General features: G+C 36.9%; 3 protein-coding genes and 1 non-coding gene across 4 annotated transcripts; 3 read left to right on the forward strand and 1 right to left on the reverse strand.

The window, feature by feature from the left end:
• The first annotated feature begins 3,231 nt into the window (after window positions 1-3,231).
• LOC106796697 (uncharacterized) lies at window positions 3,232-3,588 on the forward strand. The gene has a single exon (XM_014769616.1). The coding sequence runs from the start codon at window positions 3,232-3,234 to the stop codon at window positions 3,586-3,588; it is 357 nt and encodes a 118-aa protein (XP_014625102.1).
• Window positions 3,589-6,251: 2,663 nt separating this feature from the next.
• On the forward strand, window positions 6,252-6,995 carry LOC102665792 (uncharacterized). The gene has a single exon (XM_006601582.1). The coding sequence runs from the start codon at window positions 6,252-6,254 to the stop codon at window positions 6,993-6,995; it is 744 nt and encodes a 247-aa protein (XP_006601645.1).
• A 473-nt stretch (window positions 6,996-7,468) lies between these two features.
• LOC100814975 (probable 26S proteasome subunit rpt4) lies at window positions 7,469-23,254 on the reverse strand. Its single transcript, XM_006601583.1, has 4 exons — window positions 23,012-23,254; window positions 10,942-11,187; window positions 8,492-8,581; window positions 7,469-7,504 (listed from the first exon to the last, which is right to left on the reverse strand). Exons 1-4 carry the CDS (start codon window positions 23,252-23,254, stop codon window positions 7,469-7,471), a joined length of 615 nt encoding a protein of 204 aa, XP_006601646.1.
• On the forward strand, window positions 17,378-17,485 carry LOC112999997 (small nucleolar RNA R71). The gene has a single exon (XR_003265270.1). It is a non-coding gene; the product is annotated as a small nucleolar RNA R71 (small nucleolar RNA).
• Window positions 23,255-23,944: the final 690 nt, after the last annotated feature.

The following is a 23,944-nucleotide window of genomic DNA, read 5'->3' on the forward strand; positions in this document are numbered from 1 at the left end:
TTTCTCAGTCGTCTGTAAGGATGATTGGGTGTTAGAAAGCGGCGATGCCTACTGTAGACTGTTTTTCTCCCATGTTTCAGTTGTATGTAACTTGTATTTTCTTCAGAGATGGGGCATGCATGATGACCCTTAACACTGTAACCGCTGAGATTCCCATATGCTGGGAAGTCATTAATGGTACAAAAAAGCATTGCACGCATTTCAAACATCTCCTTGCGAAACGCATCAAACACTACAACCCCCTCGTCCCACAACTTTCTCAGATCTTCAACCAACGAACTTAGATAAACATCAATGCCATTTCCTGGCTGTCTTGGGCCCGATATCATCATAGACAACATCATGTATTTTCGCTTCATGCACAACCAAGGAGGCAAATTGTAAATTACTAGCAGAACTGGCCATGAACAGTGTTGAGTGCTTAAGGTGCCATATGAGTTCATTCCATCACTGGCTAGTCCAAGTCTAAGATTTCTTGGCTCATTCCCGAAATTCGGATACAAACCATCAATCTTCTTCCACTGGGAGCAATCAGCCGGATGACGGACCATTCCATCAGAAATCCTTCCATTTGCATGCCATGTAAGGTCTTTTGCGTCGTCCTCGTTAGCAAACAGACGCTTAAACCTTGGAATGATTGGAAGATACCACAAAACCTTCGCTGGGGGCCCTTGTTGGAGTTTTCATCAGAATTGCTTTCCTCTTCATCCTTCACTTTGTACCGTGAAGTCCCACAGACAGGGCATTTGGACATTTCTTGGAATTCATGCCTGTAGAGCATGCAATCATTGGGGCAAGCATGAATCTTCTGATACTCCATACCCATCGGACACAATATCTTTTTCGCCTTACAGTAACTTTTAGGCAATGTGTTGTCCTCTGGAAGCAGATTGTGCACTACCTCAAGCAGTGAGGTGAAACTTTTGTCACTCCACCCATACCTGGCCTTCACATTAACCAGACTTAACACAGCAGACAACAGGGTTAAGGAATTCTTGCAGCCTGCATACAAAGGCTTCTTAGAATCACTCTGCAATCCTTCATACACAGGGGCGTGTGCTTGCTGGAAAGACTCCTGTCCAAGGTCACGAATCATGTCCTCTAACCGATCTCCCATTTCTACATCAAATGGTTCAGATTGGGACCCACTTTGCATGTCTGTCACTTCACCATGCCATATCCACGTTGTGTAATTCTTCTTAATCCCATCACACAATAGATGGTCCGTATGTCATCGAGTAATTGTCGTCTTCCATTCAAACAGTTGATGCAAGGACAATAATATTTTCCTTCTTCATTCGGTCGACCTCTTTCTGAAGCAAGTTGCAAGAACTGTTCGATGCCATCCTCATATTCTGGGCTCATGCGACTTTCATTCATCCAACTTCGATCCATCTACGCAATTCCATGCATGAAAATCTCACTTTTTTATTTATAGGTGTGGGCCTATCCCATTTAGGAAAACTGTCTTTTATGTTAGCTTCAATCGTCAAGGTTACCATTATTTACAAAAATTTGACTAAATTTCGGCAGCATTTCACATTGGTCTCCAAGTACACGACATGACATCGGTCAAATGAATTTCCCGATAATCAAGTATGCACTCGGAGAACAACTTGAAATGCAGTGAACCAAAATTTAATCAAATTAATGAAAATAATAATAACCTTCACGAATGAATGTAACATAAAAATACCAGTCTCCCCAAACTGTCCAAACGGACAATTCAAGACTAAATACAATGGCTAATGCAAACTGTCCGCAAGAGTCATTGCATTCAGTCTCAAACGGGAATCTAAGGTTCACTCACCATGAACAACAATTGTTTATATAGCAGATTACACTGATCACATACAAGAACATACAAAAGGTCAAATTCAATTACAGACAAATATAGACATCAGCAGTTGTTTATGTAACTAATTTCAAATGCTGGGTTTGAAGGGTGCTTATGGTTTAATATTGTAGTTGGGTATATGTGTGTGTGTGCGTATCATAAGGATCTGTGTGTATCATGAGGGTTGAGACAAGGAGACCCTTTGGCTCCATTACTCTTTCACTTAGTGGCTGAAGGACTGACAGGGCTAATGAGGGTCTGTGTGTGTGTGTGTGTATGTGTGTGTATGGCTGTGTGTGTGTGTGTGTGTTTCTGTGTGTGTGTGTGTGAGTGTGTGTGTGTGTTTCTGTGTCTGTGTCTGTGTGTGTATGGCTGTGTGTGTGTGTGGGTTTCTGGCTGTGTGTGTGTGTGTGTGTGTGGGTTTCTGGCTGTGTGTGTGTGTGTGTGTGTTTCTGTGTGTGTGTGTGTGTGTGTGTTTCTGTGTGTGTGTGTCTATGGTTGTGTGTGTGTGTGGGTGTGTGGCTGTGTGTGTATGTGTGTGTGTGTTTCTGTGTGTGTGTGTGTGTTTCTGTGTGTGTATGGTTGTGTGTGTGTGTGGGTGTGTGGCTGTGTGTGTGTGTGTGTGTGTGTGTGTGTTTCTGTGTGTGTGTGTGGCTGTGGCTGTGTGTGTGTGTGTCTGTGTGTCTGTGTTTCTGTGTGTGTGTGTGTGTGTGTGTTTCTGTGTGTGTGTGTTTCTGTGTGTATGTGTTTCTGTGTGTGTGTGTGTGTGTGTGTGTGTGTGTGTGTGTTGAAGAACCTGCACCAAGACACAGCAGACACTTGTGCATACAGGATGCTGCTGCTGCTGTCCTTTGCATACAGGACACCAGACACTTGTGTTGAAGAACCAAGCCAATTCATATTGTTGTTGAGGTTATACAAACCGGCTCTCCACGCAATCGAGAGAATGTTGCTGCTGTCTTGTGGTCACTATGCACCGGAGATCCACTGCAATTAAAACTAGCGAAAGAACATGGTGCAGAAGCAGCACTGCAGGAGTTGTCAGAAAATGGAACTGATAGAGCTAAGATAAAAGCTGGAAGCATATTGGAACTCTTGCAGCGAATGGAAGGGGTTGATAATCTGTAGAGTTCATAGTCTCAAAGTATGGAGGCTGGAGGGCATTGGAGGAAGGGATTAGAGGAAGCCAAGACTCTATTTGGTGGAGGGACCTGCTATCAAGTCAGCAGCAACAACAGAACCAGGTAGTCAAAACGGAAAGAAATTGGAAGGTGGGAGGTGGGGAGAAGTTAAGATTTTGGGAGGACCCTTGGACACAAAATGCTATACCATTAATGGACAAATAACCAAGGCTGTACCGAATTTTTGATCAACAGAAACAAATCATTATGAATATGGGGAATAACACCAACGACGGATGGGAGTGGAAGCTATCTTGGAGGACGGCTCTTTTTGATAGTGAAATTCAAATGGCAGATAATTTCCTTGGAGAACTATCACAGCAGCAGATTCAGCCAAATAGGGAGGATAGGTGCAGCTGGAAGCATGATCAAACTGGATACTACTCAACAAAAAGCGGATATGACTTGATATGGGAAGCACAGATGGGAGCTAATCAGAATTTGGACTTTGTGGACATTTGGAAGCTCAAAATACCAAGTAAATCACTGGTTTTTGGTTGGAGGCTAATTAGGGACAGACTTCCAACTAGGATGAATCTTAGAAGGCGGCAGGTTGTGATAATTAAATGAGGTACAGTGCCCATTTTGTGGAGATGTAGAGGAGGAGCTTGCCCATTTAGAAATATGGAGACAGACTTTGGAACACATTTTAATCAGTGGTCCTCCAACCTAAAGGAAGTGTTTAGTAAATAGGCTGTAGAGGATTCACAATCTATGTATCAATTAGCTTGTTGTAAGTGGTTCTGTTATAAAACAGCAACCAAATGCACATTTATCTCTACCAATGTAATCTTAGTACCACTGGTAGTTTTCAATATATATAATATCTAATTTTGCTGAGCAAAAAAAAAGGGAATTTGCGGACAAGACAGCTAGAGAAAGGCTTTGCCCAGCCCTACAACTATTGGTCTAGTAATTTATCAACAACATTTTTTTATTAGGGTAGCAGTGCAGGGTTATTGTATTCTATTTAGATTGGCACCTGATTCGTAGGACCTATGCTTCTACTAGTCTGCTGGTTTCTACCTTGTATATTTAGTACCTCTGGTACTCACAGTTATTAATACAAATTATAATTTTGCTGATAAAAAAAAAGATAATACAAGAAAGAGAGAAGGGCAGTGGCAGTCACAACATATATATAGAGAAGGGAAACAGATAAAATTACAAAAACATTCAACACTAACAATGAACAAGTTATGAGAGTTTAAATCACAGTAAATACTTCAAAGATATCAGTCCAATGAAACAAAGGTCATGTAGACAGGCATAGCATAAGTTACAAATATACCAGTAATGCATACAACAACAATTTCAAATTAGTTTTTGAATCAAAGATATAAATACCTGACTTTGAGGCTTCAAAGATATAATCAAAGCGCTTCCGCAGCAACGCCAATTAGCAGTAGTAAATGATAGCCCTAAAAAAAACCATACAGAAATTAGCCACAGTGTATTTAAAGCCTTTTATCAACAATATGACTCTCACTTCATGGTGATAAATTGACTCTCAAAAGACATTATACTGAGAGTGTATTTAAAACCTTTTTCAGTCATTCTATCAAACAGCTCATTGACAATTTTTTAAGAATACATATCATATGAATCTAAATGACAAACCTCTATCCCAAGTGGAAGTCACTCTTAAGAAATCTCTTCAAGTTCAATTGTGGGAGGCAGCTTATGCATATGAATCTATGTTGAGACAAAAGGCTAGAATTAAGTGGCTAAAAGAAGGGGACAACAACTCTACTTATTTTCACAGATTGATCAATCATAGAAGAAGAAAAAATGCTATTCCAGGTATTTTCATGGATGGTGTGTGGATTCAAGATAAATTACTCTAAAAGCCACTTTGGTTGTTTGGGTAAATCAGCAAGTTGGTGCAGGGAAGCTGCCCAATTCCTTAATTGCAGTACTTTGGAATTTCCTTTTACTTATCTTGGAATTCCAGTTGGGGTGTCCTCTAAGAGCTGGATCGTGTGGCAGCCTATTGTAAGGAAGTTTGAAGTCAAACTTGCAAAATGGAAGCAAAGAACTCTATCAATGGGGGCAGAATCACTCTTATTAATTCTGTCCTCTCAGCCTTACCTATCTACCTTCTATCCTTCTTTAGGATCCCCAAAAAAGTGGTGCAAAAAATTGTCTCCAACCAGAGAAATTTTCTGTGGGGAAGTCACCAAGAGGTCAGCAAGATTCCTTGGGTGAAGTGGGACAAAGCTTGTCTTCCTAGTACTGAATTTCATATATAATATATTGATTTTTGCTGTGCAAAAAAAAATGTGTCTTTGTAATCTGTAGTACCACTGGTACTTCTAATTATCAATATAAATTATCTTTGCAGTTCAAAAAAAAAATATTAAACAGAACAGTACCACAGGTACTGAAAATAAAAGATACAAGACACAAAAGTGCCACCTTCCAAAAAGCAAAACAAACCCAACAATAACCCAGCACAAGGACCCCAATACATATAATCAGAAATTTAACCAAAGGCCATCATAAGCACCTTTTGAGGTTCAAAAGGAATGCCATGAAACAGCAAGGAATTCCTAAGCAATCACTAGACCTTTCTATTTCTATTTTTTACACATTTTAAACTCAAACATATAAAATAAAAACTATATAACAAACTAACAAAGATAAAGACAAAAAAAAAAAAAGGAAATATAAACTCACCTCAGTTGGTGCTGCTGCCCATCATTTCACTCTCACAACAAATAGGAATCATGTACCTGCATGGAAGAAATAATCACACAACACACAATGATCAGAATAAGCAAATGCATATAATTAAGCATGATACAATATCAATATTCATGGAAGTAACAATGACTTGTCAAAAATTTGGATGAAATTCAATATGTAAATCAAAGCTTTGTCCCTGAAACCCTCTGTGTAAATCAAATCTTTGTCCCTGAGACTGATAAGGTTGCTAGTGAACATACAACAGATTTAATAGCTGTGTTGGGAAAGGACAATATTGACTCATGAATATTTTATCCTTTAACTCTAGAGGGTTGGGTAGTGGTGTCAAGTGGTCAGCCATAAGAAAAATGACCTTGACCAACAATCTTGATGTTCTATGTATCCAAGAAACAAAAATCGAAGCCATTGATAGGAGGATATGTCAGTATTTATGGGCTGACTGTAATGTTGCCTCGGAATGTGCCCCTTCAATTAATCCCACTCTATTTTTAATAAGCAATCAGCAGACCTCCTCAATTAATTCTATGGGGAATTTTGTGGAAGAGAGATGGGAATGGAAGCTAACATGGAGAAGGAACTTTTTTGACCATGAAATTGACATGGTAGCTGATTTTATAGCTGACATCGAGTCAGGCAACATCAATCACTCCATCAGGGATTTCCTTTGTTGGAAGTCTGATCCTAATGGCCTATATTCCACAAAGTCTGCTTACAAAGTGCTACAGGAGGGTCATGCTAGTGCTATTGAGGACAGGGTTCTTAACATCATGTGGAGTCTGAAAATTCCCCCAAGAGCTAGTGCTTTTTCATGGAGATTATTCAAGAACAGGCTCCCTACTAGGGATAATCTTAGAAGGAGGCAAGTGTCATTGCATACATATAGTTGCCCCTTATGTGACCTTGAAGAAGAATCTGTCAATCATCTTTTTTTCAACTGCTCCAAGACTAGGAGTCTCTGGTGGGAGCCTATGAGATGGGTTAATAGAGTGGGTCCCTTCCCCACTGACCCAAAGAATCATTTTCTGCAATTCTCTCAGTGGAATAGGCCAAGCTACACAGTCAAGAGATGGGAATTTCTCTGGATAGCTTTGTCAGTGTCCATTTGGCATCACAGAAATGGCATGATTTTCAATAATCAGCCTTTTAATCCAGAAAAGGTCATGGATGAGGCTCTATTCCACACCTGGTCCTGGCTCAAGTGTGTGGAGAAGGGTTTCCAATCGCATTTTAATTTCTGGTCAACTAATCTGAAGGAGGCTTTTTCTTAAAGGGGTTGGGTTTGCTTTGTATGTTGTCCTATCTACCGTTTCTCCCTAGTGGGGTTTAGGCTCTTTTTGCCTTGTATTCCTATCTTATTTTCAGTACACCTAGTACTGATCTTTATATATAATATATTGATTTTTGCTGTGCAAAAAAAAAAAGCTTTGTCCCTGAAACCCTCTATGTAAATTTGACAGCCTCATGTCTCCCTTCCTGAAAACCCACTAAAAATTGCCTAACCCCCTTGCTGTTACTCCATAATTTATTCTGCAATAACTGCTTAAGGCAGTTACATATGGTCCTAAATCACTACACATTCAGTTACGATTAACCCTTTGTGCCTAACTAGGGTTTCGAAACATCACAACAAAGACACACCATTGAACAATGGATTTTCATCATTAACATACAACAGAGACATACCTTCGATGGAAGCGCAGACACGAACTCCACAAACGCGAACTCGACAATGTGGTTGCAGTCACGGAAGCGCAGCCCAGTTTGCGACAAACACGAACTAAGGCAGAAGGAGAAACAACAATAAAGCCCTGGGTTAAAACGACGAACACCTAATGTTAAAACGACGAATGCCTAATGTTAAAACGACGAACGCCTAATGTTAAAACGAAAGGACGTACCTCAATGGATAAGTGCCAAAGACGATCTCCACAAACACGATCTCCACAATGTGGTTGCAGTCACGGAAGCGCAGGCGACTTTGACACAAGGAGAAAGAAGAAGAACGATAGGGTTCAAGCGCGGGTTGTGCAATTTTAGAAGTTTAATTTATAATGATAACAACATCGGTTTTTTAAAACTAACCGATGTTAACATCAACTACGTAACATCGGTTATAATAAAACCGATGTTAACATCGACTCGATAACATCAGTTTTTACAAAACCGATGTTAACAATCGCATACTAACATCGGTTTTGGAAAAACCGATGTTAACTAAGTCTACTTATTTACAAAAATGCCACCACGCTTTCGTTAACATTGGTTTTAGCTATAACCAATGTTAATTGGACGATGTAGAAAGCTGTTTTTTTAGTAGTGAATGATCTTTATTTAACATATAGTTTGTTAGTTAGCTTATTCACCTAAAAGTTACACATGCACAAGTGTAATATAATGTGTACGGAAAATCACAATGTTTCTCATTAAATTCCTAGGACGACATTCATTTCTCTTTGAAGCTAAAATTAGGAGAAAAAAGGGGAGAATTGCTAATGTATCAACCAAACTTTTATTTTCTGCATTTCTTTGATCTAAAACAGCATTACAGTAGTGAGAAAGACCATGCATTATTTTGTTGTTGAAGTATTTCATAAACCATATTGAGGTTATTAGTACAGTGTAACGTATTTTATGATGTAAACACTGTTATATAAATTTAAAAATGAGATGTACATTATGCATGTTTTTATCCAAAATCGATCAAATGCAGCAAAAAGTTGCTACAACATTGACATTTAAGTTTAAGTTGGTAAATATAACTAACGTGACGTCGAGATATTGCATTGACATGCCCTCCATTGATGCCCAAGTCAATGTCCACAGGAACACTTTGAGTTGCCCGTCCCAGTAAAACCTGCATGATGAATTGAGTCATCATTAAAGCATTATCCAATATCTTAAATTCAATTTAATTATTGAAAAAAAAATTATCCCAGTGCAGCACTCTTTTGAAAGCTCATTTATGTTTATCCAACTACTACTTCCTTTAGAGTTTTCTTTCATCACAAAACTCACTCAATAATTTACAAGGAGATTGCTGCCTCAAGTTAGGAACACAATCTGAATAAAACAACCAAATGTGAGTGTGTGTGTGTAACCTTATATATAATGCATGTGAGATTTTTTTAAGAAGTTATTAAAAAATAAATAACATGAGCTCATTATGCTTTGAGTGTTTGAAATGGAATCATTAAAAAAGATCCCTCAAATGACAAGTTGACCGAGTAACCTGTTTATATATAATGCCTGTGAGATTCTTTTAAGAAGTTATTAAAAAATAAATAACATGAGCTCCTTATGCTTTGAGTGTTTGAAACGGAATCAGTAAAAAAGATCCCTCAAATGGCAAGTTGATTGAGTAACCTGTTTACATGCTCAAATACCTCGGGTTTCTTAATATAATGCTTTGAGTGGCGACTGTACAAAATGGCAAATGCTCCATGTGAATCAATGGCTCTTTCAATACAAGAATGGGAACCTTGTTCTAGCCTCATTGTAGCTCTCTTACTCTCCACATGTTGATATCTTGATTCTAAATTGTAATCAAAATATATATTGTTAGGCTATAATAAAAGAAAGTACACAGTGGTAGTAACTGATGCATGCGCCCTTACCATTTAATTGGGTCATCACTTCATTATAGGCATCTCCATATCTCTTCTCCAAAGAGAAAAAAAGGAAAACAAATAACACAAAGTAACAACAAATAGAATCAATGGTTGTGTAATAACTTCTTCATTATAATACGACCAGGTTCTATGCCTAAATTGAATGATGTAGCTAGGACCGTAAACTAGGTTCTATGCCTAAATTGAATGATGGCTATATCCTACTGAGATAGCTAATCAAACCCTGCAATAAAAGCATTCAATCTCATTAGCAAGAAACTCACAATGACGAAGCCAGGTACTGACTTGAATATTCCACACAGCTGGAATAGTAACTGCACTCTTTGCAAACTCAACACCAATTCAATATTCTTGTCAATTTGACCAGGTCGCAACAGGGCTGGATCAAGGCTTTCAATTCAATTGGTTGCAAGAATCTCTTTAACATCACCTCTTGAATCGAAACCATCTAACTAGTTCAGCAACTCCAACATAGTCCTTTGAATTTCACGTTCTCCACTTGAGTGGGCATCATACCTGCAAAGCATATAAGAGACATATAATAAGAATTGACTCATGATATCACTCTTCTACCAGTCATGTACCCCAGCTCCTCCCAAAATAAAAAACTACATCCAAAAAAGAGGATAGAAAATGTGTTAAAATAGTGACTCTAGAGGTTGATACTTGATAACTTACCTCTTTGTACCAACGACATCAATTTCATCAGATAAAAATTACCACAAGTTTTGTTAGTTGTTGTTTCTAGATGCAAACAGAAAAACATTACTTTTTAACCATGTTTGGAGTTAATTAAATGATGTCTAACACCTGCAGGAATAAAAAATTTGTCGTGATATTTAAATGCTTAAATAATATCAATATAATTAAATAAATAAGAAAAAATTTGTTGTGATATTTAATGAAGAATTTTTTTTAAAACAAAGGTATATTATGTTATCCTGTAGGATTAGTTTCATATTTCCGTATTATCTCCTAGGATTTCTTATCTTATTACTTGTTTCCTTATTTACTTAGGATTATGATCTAATAATAGTATAAATAAAGGTCAGTGTATCATATCTTGTAACATTAAAATACCTTGCAATGCTCAAGAAAATATTATTCAGTCTCTATTCTCTCAAATTCCTCCCTTAATTCCTAAAACCCTGTAATATCAACAAAATCAAAGAATTTTTCTATATCTATAGCTTCACTTTACCATCAAGATCATCAACCACAGGTTAATATCTTAAACACTCAAGAACTTTTTTCTTCTGTACATTGATTATGAAAGCGAAAAGTCTTAAGAGAAAATTCATGCAATGTCCTCCAGTATTCGTAAAGCCACCAATCAATAACTAGGAAATAACTGAATTTCAAACAAGTAACATGAAAAATCAATTTTGTAGACACAGACATTTTAAAAAAAACTTTGTAATGCATAAACCATATATATCAGATAAGCATTCAAATCTCTTTTTTGTGGAAGAAGACATGAGAAAGAATTTCAAACTCCATGTTATTAAACAGAGAAATGAGGAATAAAAAAGATGTTAGGATTATATTCCAACACCTTATATAAGAAACCCAAAAAAATGCACACCTTAGCTAGCAACGTCTTCCCAGTTCCAGGTTCTCCATATAAAATGACTCCTTTAGGAGGCTTGATACGAATGTCTTCATACAGTTCAGGATGCGTCAGGGGAAGTTTGACTGCTTCTTTAATTTCCTGTATCTGAGCATCTAAACCACCAATATCAACATATGATTCCAAAGGTGCCTTTTCAACCTTCATAACAAAGACCATTGGATCAACTTCATCTTGAAGAAGCCCAACAACAGAGAGAACCTGATAAAGAACCATACACGATAAGAAAGACTAATAATAAGATTGAAATAACAAATTGAAGGACTGAAATATAAAAGTGAACATAAATTCATTTCTATGCCCCAATTCAGATATAATTTGTGTTCTAAACAATTCATGGAGTTATGTGATAATTAACCTATGAATCAGAGTTGCTAAAACAAAAATTACAATGTGAAAGTGGTTATTTGCGTATTGACAGAAATATTAAAAAGTAGCTTGTCTTTTGCTAATATCTTAGTCTGGTTACCAAGATGTGAAAGAAAGAAAAAAGGAAAATAAAAACAAAGCACTTGTGATCGAGGCCGTACCCGAATCAAATAAACATTAAAATGCAGTAATTAGAAAGGGATCCGAGGTCGTCTCCCAACGAGCAATGATACACCAAATGTTCATAACAGATAATAGGAAAATAGTAACGAATGGGGGGGGGGGGGTTGTTTGCTTTTGTAAATTAAACAGCGAATAGATGTGAATTAGAAAATATCAGAATTAAAACACATTGTTTCCCCTTGATTCACAAGCAAGTCTCTTGTCCTAGGTTACGAGAGTTTATCCTTATTCAGTTCAACCACTTAATCCAACCCTAAATTAAATTACTAAGCGAAATTTAACATAAGGCATTCATTATGTGATTAAGCAACACATACACCAATTACTCATAAACAATCATTAAGCATGAACGTAAATTAAGCATAGAGACAATTAATCAAGCACTAAGCATGCATGAATTAATAGCAACAAATTCAGAGTAATTAGTGAAGAGGAAAAACTTAACAAAATTTAACAGTAATAATAGAACCTCAAAGAGAACTGTGCTTGATCCTCAAGAGAATACAACGCTGGGGACTTAGCCTTCCATTAATCAATAGAGAACGAAATTATAGATTGAAGAACGAAATTTTATTTCTAAAACAAAAAGTCAGAACTGGAATTGCAAAAACGAAAAAAAGGAGAAAGAGAAGAGAGAGTGCTAAACTAGAACCTTGGTGCTATTATATAGTTTTTCAGCCCCAAAGCTTACAAATCTATTTTAAATCCATGCCCATAAATAAAATAAAATTAAATCTAGATAAGATAAGATAAGATAAGATCTAGATGAAATAATATCTAGATGAGATCAAATCTAAATAATATCTAGATAAGATAAAGTCTAGATAAGATAAAATTTTGTAGAATAAAATAGTCTGCCCTCTTCAAGTCCAAGCCCAATTCTGGATTCAAGCCCAATGCTTCATTAATTCCTGAAATTAGATTAAAAACATCAAATTAGCTTAATGGGCCCAAATAATAAAACTGCCTAATTAATTTGACAATTAAGACTAATCAGTACTTAAAATGGTGCAAAAATGGTTAAGAAATAGGAGAAAATAATGGCACATCAAAACCCCCCATACTTAGCCTTTTGCACTCCTGGGCAAAATGAAACAAAGAACGAAATCCAAGGATATCAAAGAGAGACAAACAAAAACATTTACATATTTCTCAATGAAAATCAAGGAATGGGTAACATCTACATGAAGAGATCCAAAGAGTCAAGACATTCGTGAAAATCATCCAAGCAACCCAATCATGGCAAAATAGTTAATCAGATCAAGAATGAAAAGTGATAAAGCCTCACAAGATATACACTCTATCTCTCAAGTGTCTAGGCTACTATTTACCCTCAAAGCACCCATGAAAACCAACACCACATAAACTTGGCAAGATTCTAAAATTGACAATCAACCCATAAACATAAGCACATGAGGATCAAAAGGTCTTTTAAGATAGTAATGGGGCCAAGGACAAGGTAGGGAAAAATATGGAATAAGTAGCTAAATCCCAAAGGAATAGAGGAGCAATGGAGAATAAGTGCATATTAAAAAATAAGAAAACCTAAAGATAAAATTTAAACGCAAAGAGTAGAGCCAAGAGTCTCATCATTCTTTTTCCATTTAAGATCTTATTCACTCAACTTTATTGCTTTTCTTTTTCTTTTTTTTTTTCAAATTGATTCAACTAATTTTTTTTTGTTTTGCAATTTTTTTTTTTGAACAGTAGCATTTGAGAACTAGCATATCATTCAACAGCATGTCCAACATTTAACCCATATACAATGTACATCAGTATGACCCAAAAATACATCATGAAGCATAGCCAACAAAACATGTTATCCAACAACCCCCCCCCCCCCCCCCCACACACACACACACTTATTCCTAAAACAATTCCAAAGCTCCAAAATTCCTTAAGGGTAGGGTGAAATCATGGTTTTTCACTTAAGGCTTGTAATGAGCTCAAAACAAAGAAAAGGGAACAAGGCTCAAAAGGGCTATCAAAGAAATTAATTCAAGGTAAGTCCATTTGGCTAGAGGCTTATAAGAACAAAATTGCCTAAATCATTTCCAAATATGCATGTGAATTAGGAAGCATCAACAAGAATCAAGCCAAGGCTATTGTGCAAGCAATCAATGGAGCAAAACACACCAAAAGATTATGATGATGGATGGCTCAAATTCTCACAAAGGTAAACTTATCACTTTCAAATTGAGCTTTCGAAACTATCATGACATGTAGAGGAAAAACAAAGATTTCAAATCACAAAATGTCAAGAGACTTTTATTTTCAGAACAATTACCCATTTCTTGAACATATCCCATAATTCAAAGAAAAATATGCAAAGTTGTACATGCAAACAGAATAGACCTAAAATATTAAACTAGAAATCCAACAAAACTAACAAAATTAACAAATTTAATAAATTTAACAAAACTAGCAAAACCAAAGAACACTCCCCCCATACTTAAACAACACATTGTCCTCAATGTAGCACAATTAAAAGATTAAAAGCAATTAAACCATCAAATCGAATCGGACAAATGTAATAAAAGTAAAGGAGGAGATAGGAAAAGAAAAACTCCCTAAGTCATGGTGGAAAAGAAGTAAGCTGAAGTAAGGAGATCTTTTAAGCAAGGACAACCCCAATGTGTAATTGGATGCATCGCACATTAGCTCAAATGGGGCTGTCCAATCAGGTGCCTGAATGATAGGGGTGGTAGTCAGTGCTCTTTTGAGGCAATGAAAAGCCTCTTTGCATTTATCATTAAAGTCAAACTCCACCTCCTTTTGCAACAAGTTGGATAGTGGAAGGGCTACTTTGCTAAAATCTCTTATAAAGCGTCTGTAGAATCCTGCATGACCAAGAAAAGATCGCACCTCTCGCATGCAAGAGGGCCAAGGCAATTGTGAAATAACATAAATTTTTGTAGGATCTACTTCAATGCCCTTATTGGAAATAATGTGGCCTAAAACTCTACCTTGCTCAACCATAAAATGACATTTTTCAAAATTTAGAACAAGGTTAGTTTCAGTGCATCTATTCAAAACTTTTTCCAGACTATCCAAACAAACATCAAAAGAGGATCCATATACAGTGAAATCATCCATAAACACCTTTATGCAATTTTCTAAAAAATCACTAAAAATACTAATCATGCACCGCTGGAAGGTACCAGGGGCATTGCACAGGCCGAAAGGCATCCTCCTATAGGAAAAAGTGCAGAAGAGGTAGGTGAATGTGGTCTTTTCCTGATCCTCAGGAGCAATAGTGATTTGCATATAACCAGAAAAACCATCCAGGAAACAGTAGTGAGATTTACCTGCCAGACGTTCAAGCATCTGGTCAATGAATGGCAGGGGAAAATGGTCCTTTTTGGTAACCTGGTTCAGCCTCCTATAGTCGATGCAGACTCTCCAACTGTTCTGCACCCGAGTAGGAATCAGCTCCTCCTTCTCATTTTTTATCACAGTGAGGCCGGTTTTCTTCGGGACTCACCCATTGGCTGTCGGAGATAGGATAAATGATGCCAACTTGCAAAAGCTTGGTTACCTCCTTTTTCGCTACATCAAGAATTACCGGGTTGAGTCTTCTATGTGGTTGTCTTACTGGTTTAGCCCCATCCTCTAATTTATTTGATGCTTACATGTTGATGGACTAATACCAGGAATGTCCGCCAGGGTCCAGCCTATAGCCTTTTTATGCTTCTTGAGAACTGATAACAGCTTCTCCTCTTGCTCATCAGTAAGGGAGGCAGATATAATTATTGGAAAACTTTTGCTCTTATCTAAGTAAGCATATTTTAAATTTGATGGCAGAGGCTTTAATTCTGGTGTGGGCGGCTGGATAATGGTAGAAAGAGATGGTTTCTCAGCCTGTACCTCATAAAGAAAGTCAGAGGTATGTGTACTTCCTGAAACATGGTTAGTTCTATCTGACTCTAGAAAATCAATCTCAAGAGGTAAAACATCACCAGACATGTAATTAATATCAATTTCAGATTCACTCTCAACATCAAATTCAGACATATGATCAAGTACAAATTCAGATTCAATGTATGAAGAGTGACAGGCATGCAGATTAGAATGAAGATCAGTCATGTATTCATCAACAATATGGTCAATTATGTCAACATGAAATACAAAAAGATCTTCAGATGGGTGTTTCATAGCATCAAGAATATTAAAATGAATAGTTATATCACCAAACTCCATAGATAGTGTGCCTGCATATACATCTATCTTAGTTCTAGCAGTTTTCATAAAAGGTCTGCCTAGAATGATGGGAACTGATCCTTTAGAAAATCCCTCCTCCATATTCAAAATATAAAAATCAACAGGGAAAATCAATTCACCAACTCTAACTAGGACATCCTTTATGAAACCAGCAGGATAGGCAACACTTCTATTAGCTAAATGAATTACCACATCAGTTGACTGCAAGGGACCAAGAGATAGAGAATTAAAAATAGATAGAGGCATCACACTAACAGAAGCTCCTAAATCTAGCATGGCATTGTCAAACTTACTGTTCCCTATAATACAAGGTATGCTGAATGTACCTGGATCTTTACATTTTTCAGGGATTTGGGGAACAGACTTACCAATCAATGCGGAGACATTTCTGCCCATACTAATTCTTTCACTTCCTTTAAGCTTCCGCTTATGAGTGCACAGCTCTTTCAAGAATTTAGCATATCTTGGAATTTGCTTTATTGCTTCCAGCAGAGGTATGTTTACCTCTACTTTTCTAAATGTTTCCAATATCTCCTTCTCTGTCTCTTCCATTTTTTTTGTTGAAAATTGCTCTTGGAGGGAATGGAAGAGAGATATGCTGCTTCTCTTTAGATTCACCTGCATAGAAATTGTTAGGTAACTTACTCTTTAAATTTTCATCATCTTTTTTCTAGAGTAGAGTGAAGTTGGGCAGGTTCATTTACGGATGAGGAAGATGTTGCTGGTTGAGGTTCTTGACACTGCTTTCCCGATCTCAATGTAATGGCACTCACATTTTTGGGATTCTGGACAAATTGAGAAGGTAATCTGTCAGAATTCTGGGACTGTGTTGATTTAACTGTGTAGCCAATTGTCCCATATGATTAGTTAAGCTCTGAATGGAGGCTCTGGTCTCTTGTTGAAACTGCATGTTTTGCATAGTCATTTGCCTCACAAGTTCTTCAAGGGAAGGTTGCAGAGGAGCCTCAACTGTTTGATGTTTTTGAGGCTGTTGTTGTTGTTGCTGCTAGATTGGTGGAGGAACGTATGGTCTGCATGGGCCAGCAGCATTTTGAAAATAAGGTTGTTGTTGCTGCTGTTGTGAAGGATTCAACCATCTAAGGTTGGGATGATTCCTCCACCCGGGATTGTACCTGTTGCTGGAGAGGTCATAATTGTTTTGTTGTGGCTGATTTTGCTGCTGAGGTTGAGGAGGTCTGTTGTAGATGTTTGCAGCATAAGCTGTAGGCTGTTCAATTGCTTCAGATTGTTGCACAGAAGGGCAAAGGTCTGTGTGGTGGTCGGTAGAGGAGCATAAACCACAGAGTCTGGCGACAGGTGCAGATTTTTGATTCATGGCCAGTTGGGTTACCAGGTTAACCAAGGCATCTAGTTTACCTTCAAGCTTCTTAGTCTCGGTTGATGAAGATGAATTCGTGGCTACTTCATGCACTCCTCTAATGACAATAGCATCACTTCAGGCACTAAATTGCTGGGAGTTTGAAGCCATCTTCTCAATTAAATTTTTGGCTTCAGCAGGGGTCATGTCTCCAAGGGCTCCACCACTGGCAGCATCTATCATACTTCTCTCCATGTTACTGAGTCCTTGATAAAAATATTGGAGGAGAAGCTGCTCAGAAATCTGGTGGTGAGGACAACTGGCACATAGTTTCTTAAATCTCTCCCAGTATTCATATAAGCTCTCTCCACTGAGTTGCCTAATTCCTGAAATATCTTTTCTGATAGTCGTGGTCCTGGAAGCAGGGAAAGTCTTTTCTAAGAATACTCTCTTGAGGTCATCCCAGCTCATGATAGACCTTGGAGCAAGGTAATATAGCCAATCCTTTGCCACTCCCTCTAAAGAATGAGGAAAAGCCTTCAGAAATATGTGATCCTCCTGGACATCTGGGGGTTTCATGGTGGAGCAAACAATATGGAATTCTTTCAGATGTTTGTGTGGGTCTTCACCTGCAAGGCCATGAAACTTTGGAAGGGAATGGATCAGCCCAGTTTTAAGAACATATGGGACATCCTCATCAGGGTATTGGATGCACAAGCTTTCGTAGGTGAAATCAGGTGCAACCATTTCCCTTAGAGTCCTCTCACGGGGTGGAGGTTGTGTCATGTTCTCAGAATGTTCAAAACAATAATGCTCAAAATCACTAATAACAGAATGCTCAGGATGCTCAAAAGGTACTAAATGATGTCTAACTAATCTATGAAATGTCCTATCTATCTCAGGATCAAAGGGTTGTAAGTCAGATGGATTGCCTCTAGTCATACATTATATTCAGCATGCACAACTAGTTGCCTTCTTATGCAAGTAACAGTGTAGGTTTGAACTACAGCTACCATTAAATGATATCCAAATGACTTGAAATTTTGTGATCAACCTTATAAAATGATGAGAAGATAGCACAAAAAATTTCAAACGAAAATTCAAAGTCTAACTATCGAAGCTAAAAATGATAAGTTAAGAAAAATAAGAGAATAATACTTGGAAAATAAAAAACTTTTGACATAATTGCAATTTTTGGAAGAAGGAGACCTCAGCCGGCCTATGGCGATCTGCCACGGCATGGGAATTTTTTTTTCTACCCCAAATAGATATATCATAATTGCGATTCTGATAACCGGAGCAAAAGTTATGGCCGTTTGAAGTTTTGACAAAAATCAAATTTGCTACTTTTTTGGAACTTTCAAATCTAACCAAACTAAGGGCTCCAGCTATTTTTCCCACAAAATATGGATCAAAAGAAGTGACCACAAAAAAATTCAGCCAAAAATAACAACTATAGCTACCAAAACAAAAAATCCCAATTAATTCAGCAAGGGTTGTCTCTAAAATCTGTCGCTAAGGGATTTCCACTACTACCCTGTTTTCCAGTTTAACAAAAGTGGTCGCTAAATCCGTCGCAACGCACTATTCAATGCAAAATATAAAAACTGAAACAGGGGAAGTGCTGAACAGAAAAACTAAATGAAAACACCACACTAAACAAAATAACAAGACTCTAAACACACTTAACGCAACACAAATACCACACTAACACAACACACGAAAGCATAAAACAACTAAACATAAAACACGAATCACTAGTTATTATGAACCTTTAGACACTGCTCCCCGACAACGGCGCCAAATTTGATCGAGGCCGTACCCGAATCAAATAAACATTAAAATGAAGTAACTAGGAAGTGATCCTAGGTCGTCTCCCAACGAGCAATGATACACCAAATGTTCATAACAGATAGTAGGAAAATAGTAACGAATGGGGGGGGGGTTGTTTGTTTTTGTAAATTAAACAACGAATAGATGTGAATTAGAAAATATCAGAATTAAAACACATTGTTTCCCCTTTATTCACAAGCAAGTCTCTTGTCCTAGGTTACGAGAGTTTATCCTTATTCAGTTCAACCACTTAATCCAACCCTAAATTAAATTACTAAGCGAAATTTAACATAAGGCATTCATTATGTGATTAAGCAACACATACACCAATTACTCATAAACGATCATTAAGCATGAACGTAAATTAAGTGCAGAGACAATTAATCAAGCACTAAGCATGCATGAATTAATAGCAACAAATTCAGAGTAATTAGTGAAGAGGAAAAACTGAACAAAATTTAACAGTAATAATAGAACCTCAAAGAGAACTGTGTTTGATCCTCAAGAGAAAACAACATTGGGGACTTAGCCTTCCATTAATCAATAGAGAACGAAATTATAGATTGAAGAACAAAATTTTATTGCTAAAACAAAAAGTAAGAACTGGAATTGCAAAAACGAAAAAAAGGAGAAAGAGAAGAGAGAGCGCTAAACTAGAACCTTGGTGCTGTTATATAGTTTTTCAGCCCCAAAGCTTACAAATCTATTTTAAATCCAAGCCCATAAATAAAATAAAATTAAATCTAGATAAGATAAGTTAAGATAAGATCTAGATGAAATAATATCTAGATGAGATCAAATCTAAATAATATCTAGATAAGATAAAGTCTAGATAAGATAAAATTTTGTAGAATAAAATAGTCTGCCCTCTTCAAGTCCAAGCCCAATGCTTCATTAATTCCCGAAATTAGATTAAAAACATCAAATTAGCTTAATGGGCCCAAATAATAAAACTGCCTAATTAATTTGACAATTAAGACTAATAAGTACTTAAAATGGTGCAAAAAGGGTTAAGAAATATGAGAAAATAATGGCACATCAACTTGAAAGCGAAGAAAATTACAGTTTTGTTTTTATAAATAGCCTTGTCTTCACTTCTTCTTGCCTTGCACGTAATACAACATCCCCACCTGTTAATTTGCTAGCTGGCTTGTTAGTTGCTTCCCATTCAGCATGCAACATCAATAGTAGCCACAAGTTAGCAGTCAAAAGCTTAAAACATGCAACGAAGGCAACTAGGTTGCGTGTCTCATCCATATATTATTGATCTTTTTAGACTTAATGAAGAAACAAGAAGAGGGAAAGGTAATTTTGGATTGTACATAGTTGCTACTATTCATCACTAAAGGAAAATGGTAATTAACTATTTAAATGCTCTTCTTTCTTTTCAAGCTTCTGTCTTAATTAGAAATGATGATTATATTTATCAAAACTTTGGACAAAACGCAACATCAATCGCTAACTACATGCAAATAGTTGTGACTAGTTAAGCCAACGACTTGCACCAGTCATCATTAATTTATTCCTCTAAAAGCAAGTGAAATTGAAATTGAACAAAAAAAATGGATACCAACAAACATACCAAAAGAACCCAAGATGAGATGTGAGAGCCCGCAATCTCTGGAATCTTCCCCTTCATCTTTTGCAAAGCTTGAGTCACCAGCCTTTAATTATATAAAAGAGGGTTAGCATGCCATAAACAATCCTAATGTGAAGAAAAAGGGGCAATATTTGCCCTCGTAGAGAATATGGTAGTCTTTCTTCTTCTTATTTGACAAAAGAGAAGATGGTAGTCTAGCCTAGGCTTTAGAAATATGGGATCTATGAATCTTGCCTAAATTGTTGCATAAGCTTTTGTATAATTTTATTTTTTAAATATAGTAGTTCTAAAAAAATATCACAGGTATAGCTAAATGGTTAACAAGAGTAGCGTTGTGATCTGTTCATTTGTTCCATTCCCAATTTAATGTGACACAACTTGAGGAGAGGAGCTCAACAATAAGCATTAAGCACCATCCCCTCTCCTAAAATCTTAATTCCTCCCAAAATAAAATAAAAAATAAAAAATATAGACAAACATTTAGGTTGGTACATCCCAGTGTTTGAAAATCTGGTGTAAAAATATGAAAAATACTTTTGCAAAAGAATCAAAACTCTTGTTTTTTTATGTATTTCATTTTTATCTATTTAATTATATTAAAATGCACGTCGGAATAATTTTAACTATAAATCAAATATACACATATATCTAATGACAAGGGAAACAAGAAGAATAGAACAACCTGATATTTTTTCAATCCTAAAATCAAATCAAACCAAACAGAGCATTTACTGACTGTAGAAGCAAAGCTTCATGGTGAATCAAAGGTGATTCAAAGGTGTTTTGATGATAACAAAAGATGATGACAAAGGTGATGACAAAAAGCTCAAAGATCAATCAAAGAACAACTCAAGTGAATCAAGAACAATTCAAGAGTTCAAGATAGAATCAAGAAGAATTCAAGACTCAAGAGGAAAGTTAAGAGTCAAGAATCAAGATTCAAGGTTCAAGATCTCAAGAATCAAGATCAAGATTCAAGAATCAAGAGAAGGCTTAATCAAAATAAGTATGAAAAGTTTTTCTCAAAAATTGAGTAGCACATGATTTTTCTCAAAACATGTTTACCAAAGAGCTTTACTCTCTGGTAATCGATTACCAGATTGATGTAATCGATTACCAGTAGCAAAATGGATTTGAAAAAATTTTCAAAGTGAATTTACAACATTCCAATTAATTTCAAAAAGCTGTAATCGATTACAAGGTTTTGGTAATCGATTACCAGTGCCTTTGAACGTTGAAATTCAAATTCAAATGTGAAGAGTCACATCCTTTCACATAAAAGCCTTGTGTAATCGATTACACTAATATGGTAATCGATTACCAGTGTTTGTTTCTGAACAAATCAAAAGATGTAACTCTTCAAAAGGTTTTTTGACTTTTTCAAATCGGTTTTAAGTTTTTCTAAAAGTTATAACTCTTCTAAATGGTCCTCTTGGCCACACATGAAGAGTCTATAAAAGCAAGGCTTTGTTTTGCACTTCAATGATCTTGAACACTTATTCATACAATCCTTTACAAGCCTTGAATCTCTTTGAACTTCTTCTTCTTCTTTGTACCAAAAGCTTTCCAAAGTTTTCTGGTTTTCTAAACCTTGAAAACTTGTGCTATTCATTCTTTTCTTCTCTTCTCCCTTTGCCAAAAAGAATTTGCCAAGGACTAACCGCCTGAATTCTTTTTGTGTCTCTCTTTTCCCTTTTCCAAAAGAACAAAGGACTAACCGCCTGTATTCTTTTGTGTCTCCCTTCTCCCTTGTCAAAGAATTCAAAACGACACAGTCTGAGAATTCTTTTGATTCTTCCCATTCCCTAATACAAAAGTGTTCAAATGTTTAACCGCCTGAGAATTCTTTTGTATCCCCATTCACAAAGTATCAAAGGTTTAACCGCTTGAGATCTTTGTCTTAACACATTGGAGGGTACATCCTTTGTGGTACAAGTAGAAGGTACATCTACTTGGGTTTGACTGAGAACAAGAGAGGGTACATCTCTTGTGGATCAGTTCTTGTGGAGGATACATCCACTAGGTTCAAAGAGAACAAGGGAGGGTACATCCCTTGTGGATCTTTGCTTGTAAAAGGATTTTTACAAGGTTGAAAGACATCTCAAGGACCGCAGGTCGCTTGGGGACTGGATGTAGGCACGGGTTGTTGTCGAACCAGTATAAAAACTCTTGTGTGTTTGTCTCCTTTTTCCCAACTCTTTTACTTTTTGCTGTGCATTTTAATTTCTGTTTTTACTTTTGGTTAAGTTTCTCTTCTACTCCTTATTCTCTTAACAACATAAGTAAAAGCCTTAGAAGAGTAAATTTTTAATTAGTAAAGGTTTAGGAATAATTAATTCAACCCCCCTTCTTAATTATTCTAAGGCTACTCGATCCAACACTGACAACACAATATACAAATTTAATAGAAGCACAACAGGCTGACAATATTATTTCATTTGGACAGTAATTTCGAGATATGATGAAATTCAAAATAACATGAATGAGAGACCACTTCAGACTGGGTCGGTGGTTATAGTATCAACAGCGGTAGGTACGTCGCCGGCGGGTTTAGAATCAGCGACATTGGGAACGTCATTAATGGTGGTTTTAGGAAGAGCATCATCGTCGGGGTCACGTGACGGGTCAGAGTTGTCAATCGAAGCACGTGCCTTGGTAAGGAAGGGTTTGAAAGCGAGCTCTATAAGGAGCCACGTGAATGCTAGGGCTCCCGCCACCACCGCTGCTTCTTTTGCCTTCCCCATTTTGAAACTCTTCTCTTCCCTTAATTAACCACTCATGTAAACCCTAACGTGAAGGAAGGGAAGCGAGGAGTCAAGCTTACTTTCTTGACCAGACACCAGCGACAGCTAAACACTTTCATGGGGAAGTCATTTTTGGCTTTAATCAACCACCAATGGTATAAGGTGATCTTCAGAAACAAAAGAACAATGCCAAACATAAAAATTAGAAAGGGGAAAAAAAGGAAAGAAGAGGTAAGACTAAGAATGAAGGAAGGTAGTGATGAGTGCATGAGAATATGATGATGAGTGCACTTGGTCTTCTCACCTTTCTTGGAGTTTTCAAGAAGGGGGCACGAGAAGCGGAATCGACGGAGATTGGAAGAAATAAGGGCATGAGAAGCAAAATGGTAGAGTGAAGGGCACGAGATATGAATTTAATTTTCACCTTAAAATCAAAGATGGTTAAAAAGAAGCTCGTCCTAGTAACCTCCAAATCAAATACGGTTTTACAAAAACCTTTGTTACCGTCTTTAAAAAGTTGGACTTAATTTCAAAAATGTCACTGTTTATTTTTCTACATCGGTCTTCCGAGAACTGACTTAAATTCGACGTCGTGGAAACATGCTTTTATAGTAGTGAGGTTCTGATCAAGGAAGCTTGTTAGGAGGAGGACATAATAATATTGGGATTTCATCAGTTTCTCAACCAATG

The sequence above is a fragment of the Glycine max genome, chromosome 17 (genome assembly GCF_000004515.6).
Source record: "Glycine max cultivar Williams 82 chromosome 17, Glycine_max_v4.0, whole genome shotgun sequence".
NCBI lineage: Eukaryota > Viridiplantae > Streptophyta > Magnoliopsida > Fabales > Fabaceae > Glycine > Glycine max.